At 33.2% G+C, this 15,019-nt stretch overlaps 1 protein-coding gene across 1 annotated transcript in view; it reads left to right on the forward strand.

Moving 5' to 3' along the window:
- Positions 7-15,019, forward strand: part of LOC109848591 (DNA-binding protein SMUBP-2) — a 19,714-nt gene continuing 4,701 nt past the window's right edge. Inside the window, exons 1-10 of the mRNA XM_020418166.1 lie at positions 7-73; positions 149-253; positions 334-402; positions 1,793-1,882; positions 2,014-2,097; positions 3,875-4,039; positions 6,066-6,253; positions 10,589-10,661; positions 11,585-11,638; positions 11,856-12,113. Of these exons, the coding sequence (XP_020273755.1) occupies positions 47-73; positions 149-253; positions 334-402; positions 1,793-1,882; positions 2,014-2,097; positions 3,875-4,039; positions 6,066-6,253; positions 10,589-10,661; positions 11,585-11,638; positions 11,856-12,113 (1,113 nt within the window). The 5' untranslated portion in view covers positions 7-46. The remainder of the gene's footprint in view (positions 74-148; positions 254-333; positions 403-1,792; positions 1,883-2,013; positions 2,098-3,874; positions 4,040-6,065; positions 6,254-10,588; positions 10,662-11,584; positions 11,639-11,855; positions 12,114-15,019) is intronic.

Raw genomic sequence — 15,019 nt, forward strand, 5'->3', positions numbered from 1 at the left:
AGGAGTTAAGTCCTCGGCTCTCTCCGTTGAACAGTTCGTCTCGTCGATGTCGCCTTTGATTGATCTGGAGAAGGTTAGGGTTAGGGTTTCATCAGTTGCTTAAATAGTTTCCTTTATTGGAAAATTGAAAGAGTTAAATTTTGTTCAGGAAGCTGAAATCTCAGCATCGATTGGTTCGTCTTCATCAAGAACCTTGGATGTTGCTCAAAGGAAAGGATCAGCTGTTCTCAATCTCAAATGCACTAATGCAGAGGTCTCTATAATTTTTTTTATACTAAACTATTGTTTTTTTATTTAAAAACTGTATTTATTGTTGTTTGCTTGGATTACTAGACAGGATTAATGGGGAAAACACTTCTTGAGTTCCAACCTAACAGAGGAGATGTTCTTCCTGCGCACAAGGTTTCTTTTTTTCTTCTGATATTTAACTTATTTGTTATCTTGTTAGAAGTTGCGATTATTTTCCTGTACGATTATTCAAAATGAGATGCGTAACGCATGAGCTAAAACCTTAGACCTGCAGCGATAACTTTAACAGTATACTTATCTTGGTGTGTCTCATCATGGAATTAAAAAAAAAATGAATGTGCATCAAATGCGTAGCATTATCGTTTTTCACTTAACTGGATAGTATACGAATTACAAGTAAAGCTGCTGATATTTGCTTAGCATACATGTTATCACTTCCATGAAACATGTTAATGCTTAATAGATACGTAAATCACATTTATAACCTCATTTTGCTACAAAATTTACTTGTAGCAGAAAATGCTTTTATGAAGATTAATTATATCTATTTTTTAGATTAAAAAAAAATGCAAGCTGCTGGGTCTAGATGAAATGCACCTAGAAACTGTTGGGTTAGATATAAAGTTTAAAACTGTCAAACAAGTAAGGATCTCATACAACATTTTGTGCGTAGAACTTATGGAAATCATCACATACAGCCGCACTAACAGCAGTAGCGAAGTTTATATCCGAATGTGGGATCAATTTATGCAGATCGTTTTTCCCCCTTTAGCCATTTTAAAGGGCCGTTTCCTCTTAATTGGTGGGGAACCCTGAAATTATTATTTTTGGATTCTTTTCATAGCATTCTAACCAAGTTTTTTGTACTGCTAGACATGGATTCTCCTTTATCCTTGCTTGGCACATGTGAACAATGAAATACAAGACAGTTACGAAAAGGACCATATCATCATCAGCTTAGTTGAAGCAATTATAATTAGGGACCTTTAAGGGCTTGTGACTCTTGAAGGTTCCGAATGCCCGCCTTATGCTTGGTTTACTACTGACCAGGAAAAGCTTTTGAACTATTGTTCTTGTTCTTTTGCAATTTTTAGCACTTTATGCTGATTTTTTTAGAAGTTTGTTGATTAAGCTCTATTATGGGTTATACAGTTATACCATTATTTGTATCATTGATTGTTTTTGTGACAAGCATTAGCAATTACACCGTTTGTACTTCTTTGAATGTTTGTTTCAGTCCATTTTTGCATCTTTTATTCTCAGCTTCAAATGCAAATTGATAATTTGATATAAATATTTAAGTATAACATGTACTGCCTTAGAGGACGGTGTCAGATTTACTTCCATCATAAGTCTTAGGACTCGTAGCCTTTTCATTGAGCCCTCTGCCTTGTGCTTGAAAGTCCACCTGATGCTAGTGGGAAAAGGATTAGGAGATGAAGGTGTACATGCACTTCACAAATATGCTCTCTCACCATTCTTTGCCTATTTTATCAAAACTTAAACTTAGAAATTTACTCAAATATCTAAATGCTGCTTGCAGTTTGGGCCTCATGATGTGGTTGTTTTAAAGCCAAACAAGGCAGATCCAGGTTCTCCTTCTCTTGGACAGGGTGTAGTTTATCGACTAAAGGTATTATTATGCTTTGCTCATTACCGTTAGATTTCTAATTCCTGTTAAGTTTAGATTTGTTAATGACACTTATTCATCATTTATAAGCAGGACAGATTTCTGCATGACACCTATTCATTATTTATAAGCAGGACTCTTCTATCACGGTTGCTTTTGATGAAATTCCTGAAGATGGTTTAGACAGTCCTTTACGCCTAGAGAAAGTTGCAAATGAGGTACTGCTGTAGCAATCAGTAGGTTCCTTTTTTATTCATTTTATTAGAAGATTGCACTCAGTAGCATGACATCAGTTTCTTTTGACTATTGCTAAAAAGTTAAAAGCATACTTCTGCCAGCTGTGGTAGTAGTAGCTTATGCTTGCTCCCATATGGTATAGTGAGTAGCTGCTAGCACTTTGTTTTGACAACAACTTGAACCAGCAGATTGTATGACTATCAATCAGTTGTTGAGCATTAAATGAGCGTAGTTGAGCATCATGTCCCACTTTGAAGTGGAGCATGTTATATTTGATGGGTCTCTAACCTGATCCATGCATGTTGTAGATATGGGACTAATCCAAACCTGGTTGAACCTGCTTGAGACAATTTGGGGCTAGGGTTTTCTCTTGTGGGCTAATCAATCTTGTCTAAGGTTTATGATTCTTCTTCCGGTTTCTGGGAGAGTGAGTACTTAGTGGCTAGTGCTAGAATAGACACTGTTAATCTTACATGACAACATATGCATAAAAAATATATCTTTTCCCTAGATATTGTTGGCTCTAACTCCAACCACAGAGGACCTCTGCATGCATTATTGTTAGTGTGGAAAGGCTATCATACCATCATCATTGATTCATAATACATGGATATTTAACATCAAGATCAGAAGTGTAAAAATGACGCAAGGTACACATGCATCTGCCGTTGCTGTCTAATTATGTGTTAGATGGCATGCCCTAATCACAAAAAATTTAGTATAGATTGAACACCTTGTGAGCAGAGGGAGGTCCAGCATAAGTTCATAACTTATTGGTTGGCCTGGACTTTTAGTTCTCTTTCTTTAAGTTCATGACCTACTTAGGAACTTGATTTAACTTATTAAAGCTTTATTTGTTGGTCTTTCTGCTTTTCATGAACAGTGTCCTGTTTGGTAGGCGAATGTTTACTATATGCAGACACAGCACGTGCACATCATTACGCACATAGCCATGTTGTGTTGTTATATCTACTTTTGAAGGATTTGTTGTTCCCCTGCATGGATATTGTATTCTACCATATTATTACCAATTTACTAGCCATTATTCAAACTGAGGATGAATACTAGTAGGCTCCAACAGAGATCACCAGCTGATGAAGCCAGATTGCTCAAAACAAGTCACCGTATTAACAGAGTTTTAGTTGTTTGGAGATGTCTTTTGAAGAACGGGCTGCATAACTATAGATCTTTTCTCCCTTAGTCACTGGAGTCTGAAAGAAGCGTTCAGGAAGGCAAGAGCAACCAGTCTATATTCTATAGTCTATACCAAGTGGCCTTTTATCTTTATTGTATGCAAGCAATTATATGATTTACCTTTATGGCCTTATGGGGTACCAATATCTAGCTAACTTGTGGTTCCATGTTTATTAGGGGAACCATGAATTCTTCATAAGTGAAAACAGTTGATTTAGTGATTCATATGCACATAAAAAGCAAGAGCCAGTTTACTCTAGCTGCATTAATGTTTTCTGTTTACTAGAACATTGAATTTCGTCATAAAGAAATGTAGTCGCGTGAATGACATACAACCATGTAAGACATGTAACTAGGCCTTTTAATTTGATATCCATATTTAATCCAGCATGTATAACTTTTTTGAATCTTTATGCTTGCATGATCCATTCTCATGTTCTGGGAAAAAACTTAGAAATAAATACGAAAGCATTTACTTGTATATCTGCATTGATGTTTTTCATCTTTCTTTTTTTGCACATTACTTTTCTTGTACTAAGACGCATATCTGAACACTTCGCATAGGTTACATATCGCAGGATGAAGGATGCTTTAATTCAACTGAGTAAGGGAGTGCAGAAGGGACCTGCATCAGATTTGGTTCCGGTGTTATTTGGGGAGAAACCGCCTACCTTTTTGAATAAGGCCTTGCAATTTACTCCTTACAACAAGAGTCTTGACCATTCCCAGGTTCTTTTTTTTTTTCTTGTCAATCCAGCCATCCATGCCTGCACATGTTTTTATTATTTTCCCATTATTTTAAACAATTTCTTTCTTCCACTTATTCAGAATCTTATTTGGTAATGCTATTTTAAAATTTTTCCTATGAAAAATTTATTGTCTGTAAATTTAGTTCCACAAACCTAAACAATACGATTATGCTTCCAACACTGTTTGAGTTTAATTGTAAAGCTCTTTTGTATTATACTTTTCTTGCTAGGTTTGATTGATTTGTCTTGTGGTGGAAAAAGAAATTTGTCCCAGAGAGAGAGATAGGTGTTATTTATAGGAAAGAAATTAGACGCAGATATAGATTTGTCATTGTGGGACTAAAATAAAATTATCTAACTTTATTAGTATACTAGCTACTCTAATACTCAAGAGAGAGCAGAACGCATCACTCTAGTAATATGTGACCTATCTTGTCAATCTTCATAGTTTGCACGAAGTAGGCATCTCATTCCAATCCTCAACACTCAGCAACTTAATTGGCAATAATATCACAACTTCTGTCACCACAGATTTTCTTGTTGTTCGGCTTTACTGTTGTAATCTGAGATTCTGAATATCCAGATCATGAATATGTTTGGCCTCATAAAAAGCAGATAGGCAGATCTCAAACATGGAGATGAGTCTCAGGGATGGAGACATAGTAGGGTGCCCAACACAGAGAAAAGGCATGGACACAGATAGTAAGCTTTCAGACAGTTAGACAATAGCGCCTCAGAGATGGAGATAAGTAAGTCCCGGACTCCTGGATATGGAGGCAATAGGAGAGTCTCTAACAGGGGGACAAACAACAGGCAAAAGGTTGAAACAGAAATAAATCAACAGTAACAGATAAAAACTGATCAGATCATATTTAGAATCTTGGCCAAAACATTATATTTCTGCTTCATCAGAATATCAGGAGCCTGGTTCAAAGAAGAAGAACAACAAGGATCCCAAGAACTTCGGACCTTGTTCTCTGAATAATAGCTCTTTGCATCAGTTGTTCATTATATGCACCATTTTTTTTTGTTCTTTTTTGTGCTATCTTCTCATCTCCACCTTTTTTCTCTCTCATAAGTTCTCAATTTATAAACCAGAGGTTAAGCTGCTTGTACCATCCATTTCTGAAGCCTGTGGTAGCATATATTACATCTTCATATAAAAGGTTGATCAGCAGTAGTAGCTCCACCATATGCTTTGCTTGTGATCTGTAATGCTACTTAAAATGGGTTGCCCCAGAAGGGCATGAGCGAATCGGTATTAGGGATTATTGCTCAGTTGGGGCATTTTCTGAGGTCATTTCAAATTTTCAATAATTACGTATTTATTAGTTGTCTGTGGAAAGAGAAGAGACAAAGATGCAAACATGTAAAATTGAGGATGTGATAATAAAAAATTTCATCTTTATCATTGATTGAAAATTATTCATTGGGAAAGATAACTATTATAAAAAGATGATCATAAGCTATCTATGTAGATAGTAAATTTAAAAGCTCCTGATTCTAAAGCCATAATGCAAGTCTTCAACATCATTTAAAAAAAAAGTAGTAAGAAGCTAGTTACCAAGAGCTGAATACATCGAAGAAGATCATTAAATCAATTGATTGTTAGTGTTCTTTATCTTTTTGATTGGTAATCTTGATAAATCCAGATTTGAAACCCACCATGAACGCCATCATTAATCAGAAGCAGAACTGGGTCACTGTAGGGGGATGACGTGTGTCACTTGTTAGACTATAACGCAGGTGCACTTATGTGACATATAGGAGATGGATAAGAAATGAAGTTGGTCAGACAATTTGGCATCTTGTTCAGTCATCAGTGACCATTACTAAGGTCTTATTTTACTTTACTATGAAGAAAGCATTTAGGCAACTGTCAATGAAAAATGCGTGTTTCTTTGGAATGAATAGGGCAAACTTCTATATACTATGAAAATTCTTTCCGTATGTGGTTCTCTCATCATGTACTTATCGGATCTTCTTGTTCTTGTTCTTTTTTGAAGAAAAATGCAATATCAAAGGCTCTCATGTCTAGAAGTGTGTTTTTGCTTCATGGGCCGCCTGGAACGGGGAAAACCACAACTGTAGTGGAAATTATCTTACAAGAAATTAAACGTGGTTCCAAGATACTTGCATGTGCTGCTTCAAATATTGCTGTTGACAACATAGTTGAGCGGCTTTTTCCTTACAGGTATTCACATATCAGTTTAAAGAAGAATGACATCATTTATTTCTATTGACTTGCTTTGATTGCAGAAACTGAAATCTAACTTTTCAGAACTGTACATTACATCAAAGTCTGCTTAGTTATACTTACCAGAGCTTCATTTGGGCTCATGTATCCGTGTCCATCACTGCCTGTATCCGTGTCCGTGTCCAACACTCCTTGGACACTTCTTGAATATATAGATACAATTATTGAAACATATAGTTAATTATATAATACTTGTTTTAGTTTGAAACACTCATAATATATTTTCTTGGACATATATCTTCCGCTTTACCTCAAATTTATGCAACTAATTGGATTTGGGTCGGGTTTGTTTCAGCCCATACCCAATTCATACATATGGATTTAAAGTGTCGTTTGGGTATCTAGTTCAAAAACAAGCGATTTTTCAATTTATAATCTACTCAATAAAAAACACATAAAAATGTTAGAGGGAATCTAGTTCTCATAACATTTGAATAAAAAAAACTATATCGATCTCATGTAAATTATTAATTTCAAATCATACTCCCTTTAAAAGCACGAGTTCGAAAAAATCTTTCTATGGTCAATATTACCCTTTACTATTTTAAATATATCATTTATATCTTAATCTATCCTAATCATAATTATATTCTATCCTAATCCTACGTGAACTATCTATAGCTTAACAATTTAAAAAAATAATATTAAAAAAATATATAAAATATCTTTATGGTTTTAGTTTGTTAAGATAAAGAAATCATACACAACTAATGTACTATAATACATAAAGTATTGCAAAAAAACCTAAAAAGTTTTAAATTTGCACAAAATACCCTGAAAAGTTTAAAATTATAAAAACTATCCCGACGTCTAAAAACTTAAAACAACAAACATGAAATCAAGAAAAATTATAAAAACTATCCCGACGTCTAAAAACTTAAAACAACAAACATGAAATCAAGAAATTAACAGCAGTTTGCGAAGAATTTAAAATTTACGGTTAACATCTTAATATCTCAAAAAGTATAGAAACACCCTCAAAAGTTCAAATTACAAACAAGCACTTTAAATTCTAAAATTTAAAACTTGCAAACAACATAGATGAATTCAAAGGATTATCATAATGCACCTGAAAATTACTGACATTTTAAAACTTAAAATAACAAACATAAAATCAAGAAATTAACAGTAACCTCTGAAGAATTTAAAATTTTTAGTTAACACTTAACACTCTCAATATCCCAAAAAATTATATAAATACCCTCAAAAGTTTAAATTATTAAAAAAACACTAAAATTCTAAAATTTTTAAAATTTACAAATAACAAAAAATAAATTCAAGAGATTACTCTCATGCACCTAAAAATTTAAAATTTGTCGAAATTAACCTCAAAGTTACAAAGTTGTAGAAAAAACTCTTCCAAAATTTAAAAATCGCAAAAAACTCTAAAATTTTATAAGTTTATAATCAGTACACATCAAATCTGGAAACTATTGGTAGACCGCTAAAATTTAAAAATTTTAAAAATTAATATATAGTTTTAACAATTGCAAAAAACAGCCTCAAAATTTTAGAGTTGTAAGAAATATCGTGCAATTTAAAAATTACCACCGTACATGAAACATAGAAGTTACAACTACCAAACTTAAAAGTAATTTTTTAAAAATACTTCCAAAGTTTTAAAAATTACAAATCACACGCTTAAAGTTCAAAACCACAAAAAGGGCTAAAATTTTAAAACTTGACAAAGAAAAGTGTAATTGTTAGGCATTCTTTCATTAAAATATATATATTTAATTTCCAATTTAGGGTTTACTATCCCTTTTCAGCATCTAAAGATCGTCTAAGTTGATAATGGTAAGTAAAAGCAATAAGAATTGATTAAAAATATCCGGTTAAGGAATAAAAATTTTAGAAAATATTATAGCTTAAAAATTATTGATACCATATAAATTAAAGCAACTGCATAAAATTTAGTAATAAGTTAGAGCAGCAAAACACATTAGTAATATCAATTGATAGATGTTTAAATCCATAAAAATGATAAAAGACTATAATATAATAGTTTAGCATTAATTGATTATAATTTAGAAACATTAATCTCTGATGTTAATTATATTTATAGGGTAAAAGAATACAATGAATTACGTATGGAGAAACTATCAGAATATTTAGAGATATCCTTCAAAAGAATCAAGCTATTTCCATTGTAAATGAGAAAGTGACGGAAATTAATCTAAAATTCAAAAAACGTCCATGAATCATTTGAATTGACATTAACATTAGGCATGTCTATTAAAGAAGCATCAACAGCGTTACATTGAAGAATAATTTAATAACTTTATCCCAATCAAAGAAGAGTTCTCCATGGAAGATATAAAAAAAATTAGTGAGCATTCATAAATTTCATACTTTGTTCTTCAAATACTAAAAAAATTAAACATTAATATTATAATATAAAGCAAATTGGCAATAAAAAATACAGGTATTTAGTTTAGATATTTGTGAAAAATGACATGGATAGAGCAAATGTAATATTATTGACATAATAAAAAGTCTTATTAGATGCAGATCATAAGAATTCATTGTAGAGAAAAAAAGAGGTAGCTCCTAATATTATTTAAGTAATAAATCAGGAGCACAAAGAATTTGATATATATGAAATTAATATTTATTCTCATTGAAATAAAAAAATCAAAGTCTGTATTTCAAGAAGTTTGTGTTGAACATCGAAAATACATTTTTAACTTTTTTGTGAAGCTAAATGATAAGATAAAATATTAACGAGCCTAGGAAAGATAACAACACAAAAAATATAACTCTATCCTGATGTCACAATCGAGTAGATGATGAAGACACTACTCTAGAATTGACCGGGAAAAAGATAAAGGTGAGGAAGGATTGATTTTAACTCAATAAAAAATAAAACAGAAGGAATAAAAGATAATATTTTCTAAATATTTAATAGAATAGTTTAATTACTTTGAGTGAATTTAGGAATCTTTAGAAGCGAGTTTCATAAGTTTTTTTCAGTACTTTTATATGCTTGTGCATATGCTTTTATCATATGAAAGTACACTAGAGTTAGTATTAATCTTTAATTTATAATTTTTTATGAAGTCTATCAATGAATAGGAACAAACTTGATATTCTCTTTTGTATCTTTTTAGCATACTTTTAACTAATTATTTTGCCTTATTGGTTTTCAATATTCACCTTCATTGTATAATATTGTTTCAATATTTTTTACTTTTACAACATTGTACTTTTTCAAGTAAAGCTTGGTTTCATGTCAGTCAAAATAATATGAAAGTTCAAATTAGCTTCAAATTATATTTGTTTTCTATCAATTCAAATATCGACATGAAAATTTAAATTGGGTGTAGCCCATTTAAACAAACATCAAAGAAAATAAATAATCGCAATATTAAAGTTTAGAGACAAAAGTGAGCATAAACTATTAAAGTGGAACTGGGGAACAAATTTTAGTTAGAAAATTAGTCAAAAATACTTAATCATGGTATTTAAGCATGTGCATTGCACGTGTATAAAACCTAGTATGTATATAGCCATGTCCATGTATCCTACCTTTTACAAATTTGCCGTGTCCCGAATCCGCATCCATGTGTGTTTGTGTCTGCACCCGCACCTGTATCTGTGCAATATGAGTTGTATCATATACCTACCTCAAGAAAAAAGGTCATATATTATGCTTACCACCACAGTCCTTTTCTTTAAAGAATAAAACTATAAGTAATTTCAATGGAATAAGTTTATCGTTGTCCATTGTTGCTTTCTTCAGTTATTGATATCCTAATTTGGCATGCAAAGTTCTTATCAGGAGAATGACTCTTCTCAACTATAAAGTAATTGCAAAAAGCAGCAGAACAGAGACAGAAATGAGTGGAACATCCACCTCTCTGACTGTATAGATGTTCCTAGAAAGGCAATAGATTTTACTTGAATTTTTGTATTTTTAATCATCTAGCATTCTTCAAAAGTTTCTTGAATTATTATATTCTTAATTTCCTTTCATTTCATCTTTTTTGTTCTCACGTTGTATTAAAATATTTACAAACTAAAACTTTGTTCTCAATGTTTATGCTGATGGAAGAGCATGGTGAAGGTTTTCTTTTTTATTGTGGTAATTGTTTAAAACATGCTATCTTATATCATGAAGGAGGCTATTTCATAACTAAATGGAAAATTGGAAATAAATCATCTAAGTGGTTGGATGGAAATATTATTATGGATACTTTTGGGCCCTACTACACTTAATTGAAAAGATAATCAATGTATTATTTTTTCACTACTTATTTTTTTTCCCCTCAGAGTCAAGCTTCTGAGGTTGGGCCACCCTGCACGTTTGCTGCCTCAAGTATTAGAGAGCACGCTTGATGCACAGGTACTGTAATCTCTTCCCCCTTTATTTACAGTTTGTATATAGAAATGTGTATGTGCTTACAAATGCACATTTCAACAGCTTTGCTTTGCAGAAAGTGTGGTACACGTACCAGAGATTCAGTACCACAATGAAATAAATGCACACAATGAAAGAAATATAAAATTCATATTAAACTGTGTAAGAGGCAATTTGTTTGAAGTAAAGATATGCTTGTGTTTTCATCTAAATATTTTCTACCGTCTTTTATCAATGCTTCACACAACATATAAGATAGAAATTATGTTATGAATTGTTAAAAATAAAATTTAGTTCTTATGTTTTAGCATAATAAATATAGATGCAGCTGAATGTATAAAGTATGACATTGTAAATTAAAGGCTAACCATAGTGGTCTTTTCAGTATGATTATACCTAACCTAGGTATTGCTTTGTCAGAAATGACTCCCAGGCTGCAGGACGTTAGTTTTGATGCCCCAAGTTAGTGTTTGGGTACCTAGCACTTGTACGCCAATTAAGCAGTCTGCTTCATGTAATTAACATAGTCAACCCAACTGGTTCTACCCGATTGAATTAGAATGTTAATTCCCCAACCAATTCGACTAGGGTTCAACCAGGATTTCTCACGGCCTTTCTCTTTATCATTCTCTGTCCCCTGAGCCCCACTCTTTGCGTCTCCTTCCCTCCAACCGACTCTCCTACCATTGTTGGCAATTAATGCACGATTCCAAAGTCCTCTTTGCTATAGCTGGCCATTGTTCAATGATCAAAAAAAAAAAAAACTTTTAATTTACTTTCAGTTCTCTCATGTTTTTATTTCTAAATTATGTTCCAAAGCTTCTATATCCTCTTATTTCTCTTTTTTAAGAATAAAATACTGGATTTCTTACTCTTATGCTTATGCTTCTATATGTTTCTTTCTTTAGATTTTGCGGGGTGATAACAGTTCGTTGGCCAGTGATATCCGCAAGGAAATGAAGGTAATTATATTCATCTCCGAAGCTAACGTGATAATAAAAGACTGCTTTCTTTGTTTGTTTCGTATAAGCATGAATATTTGTACTATTATTGTGCTCTTAAGTTTTAAGGTTGGGTACTGCTATACAGAGTTTTTTAGGTTTTCTGTGGAGGTTGTGTCCCTCCTGCCTTTTGCTCACTGCGGTTTTGTTTTAATTGTTTGCCACGTCATATCCTCAGGTTCTAAATGCAAAGCTACTAAAAACCAAAGATAGAGGGGCGAAGAGGGACATAAGAAAAGAACTTAGGCTACTTTCCAAAGAAGAAAGGAAAAGACAGCAGCTTGCGGTCAAGGATGTTATGAAGAATGCGGATGTAATTTTAACAACTCTGACTGGTGCATTTTCTCACAAATTGGACACAAATACTTTCGATTTGGTAATAATTGATGAAGCTGCTCAGGCACTTGAGGTAGCTTGCTGGATGGCTTTATTGAAGGTATGTTATCAACTAATGGTGCTCTTTAAGTACCCTCTTGCCTACAATTCTTATATTTCTTTAGGTTTTATGCTTCAAGCAGCCATAAAAGCATAACCATTCCTTTCTCCCTAAACATTTCAAGTCTTTATAATGATTGTTTCATGTTAAAAAAAGTAAAGCACTTTGTCTAGTTTTCCTGACACTTTCTTTATCTGATTATTTGGATTAATGAAATAGAGAATTGGAAGTAGTGTATATCTCCTAGAAGTATCGTTGTCTAGTTTTCCTAAACATTTCAAGTCTTTATAATGATTGTTGCATGTTAAAAAAAGTAAAACACTTTGTCTAGTTTTCCTGACACTTAACTTTCTTCATCTGATTATTTGGATTAATGAAATAGAGAATTGGAAGTAGTGTCTATCTCCTAGAAGTATCATTGTCATCATCCTTATAAAGCTAACACATTTATCTCCTAGAAGTATCATTGTCATCATCCTTATAAAGCTAACACATCTATATGTATGCAAATTATGCATATTCACATATACAATAAACATTGTTCACATTCACACACACACACACACACACACACATTCACTTGCGCGCACACAGCACGTGGAAAAATGGGTCGGGTGGCAGCTCATTTTACGAAATGAGATACAAAAGGTAAATTAGTGGTGAGACCTATCCTGTTAGACACATCGGAGCAAGTGGATCTCAATATTGTTGTCTCTTAGTAGTTTTTCTATTTTGCTAAAAGAGCGGGAAGCTTATGTTTAGGGGGTGCGCACACACACTCCTCCCCCACTCTTGTCTCCTGGTAGTTCATCTGTTAAGGTGTAGCTCATATTTAGTACTCTCTCTGTCTACACACACAGAGAAGCACACAAGGTAGGAATGCACGTGCTTTGCACGTGATCAAATAATATGATTGCTTCTTTTTGGTTTATTTCTTTACTATAACTTGGTTGCAAAATAGGTTATCTTTACCATAAAATATATTGCAATAATATTTCCTGACCTTCACACTTTTCTTGCAAAGAACTTAAAAATGTGAAATGACCTAAATACTTATTGCGGTTAATAAAATCTTCCAACCAGTAAAAGGATACACTGAACTCTTTATGGTGCTTAGAAAACCCCTTTAACTATTTTAATTCAGAGAAATCCCCTTAGTTTTAGGATGTCGTAATAACCTCTCAACTTTGAAATTTTGATTTCACCCCCTAAAATAGGTGATTTCTCACAAACACCCCTGACCTTTACACTTTTCTTGGCAAATCTCATCGATATCGTTTCTTCAAAATATGAAATAATCTAGATACCCATTGTAGTAAAAAGTAAATCTCTCAACAACTAAACTTGAATTATCTAATTAAATTTGAATTAATTTCTAATTTATAAATAAAAAAGATAGGGTGGCTAGACAGAAACTTCATCCCTTTTTATTGGTAATTGTGGACTAACATGAGCGAGGATGATATTATAGCAAACTAGATCGATTAGCTTTTAATTTAATAAAAATTTAGAGCTTAGATGAATTTTTTATAGCTAATTATTTATCTAATAGAATTCTATTAGGAGAAGGGCGTACACATAAAGTTAGCATACATAACCGACACGCGTAATGTAAGACTATTTCTTAGGATAGAAACTTGTTTGATTATAAGGGTTTTAACTAAGGATTATACTTTCAAATAAATTATGGGTACATATGTCGGGCATGTATAAGATTAGTTTAAATTTTCATTTCATAATTCGATCTCGTGTAAATGGCACACAATTTATATTAATTATTCTAATTAAATATATTAAATATAAGAGGATATATTATGAGATGGTGAGCTCAAATTTTATTGTGAGCTAGACTAATCAGATCACCAAATTCATGATCGGCACCGTACATCTTGTTCAAAACGTCATGAAATATATATGATAAAATTTTCACATAATTTGGAGTCTTCTCCAATATGAATCAAACTAGTCTGATATGTTAATTTTTCAAAAAAAATTCAAAATGAACCTTTTTTAAAACTTAATAGGCAAAATCGACCTATTTTGAAAAAAATGAGCAAAATCGGCCGTTGCCGATGTTGGCAGAAAACGGTCGATTTTTCTTAAATTAGTTTTTTAATTACACAAGACTAGTAGTTCCGTGTAATTAATGGTTACTAATCAGCTCATTAATTTACACGGGACTGCTAGTCTTGTGTTTTAAGCATCCAGAAATTCAACGCAAACTGGTCATCTTCGAGTGGGTAGAACCCCGCAATGATGACAAAGGTGATGACGGCGAGTGCATCAACGTGGAGCTTGATGAGAGCGGAGAAGTACGAAGTCCACGAGCGGGCGAGGCCGGTGGCTCCGACGAGGGCTCCGAGGAGGATGTTGGCTGGCGGACAATGAAGGCCATGAAGTCACCGAGCGCGTCGGCGGAGGTACGAGAACGAGCCGCCAGTGTAGGGAATCTTGACGGCGAATTGGGTGTAGCAGAAGACAGAAAAAGCGGAAGATGACCGGAGAGAATGTAGGAGACGATGATGGCGGTGGCGGCGGCAACCTGTGGTGCGGGCGTCGACGACCAGACAGAGGAGCTGGGAGGGAGATTAGTTACTATACTTACACATGATTAGTAGTCCCGTGTAATTATGAAGCTTACTCTTGCAATTTCGACCTCTTTTTGGCCAGCTAGCAAGAAAAAGGTCAAACATGCTAATTTTATTTTGAGAAGGTCGATTTTGCTCATTTTGTGTAAAAAAATGTTCATTTTGAAATCGCTTTCTAATTTTTCAGGTAGCTTAACAGCCGTCCCTGCTAGACATAACTAAAATAATGGTTAAAAAGTTCAAAACAATATATATTTTTTCTATATATAGATCATGTTGAGTGCAAATCACGATGGGCGGTGCTGATCATCATTTCGG

Source organism: Asparagus officinalis, chromosome 7 (genome assembly GCF_001876935.1).
Source record: "Asparagus officinalis chromosome 7, Aspof.V1, whole genome shotgun sequence".
NCBI lineage: Eukaryota > Viridiplantae > Streptophyta > Magnoliopsida > Asparagales > Asparagaceae > Asparagus > Asparagus officinalis.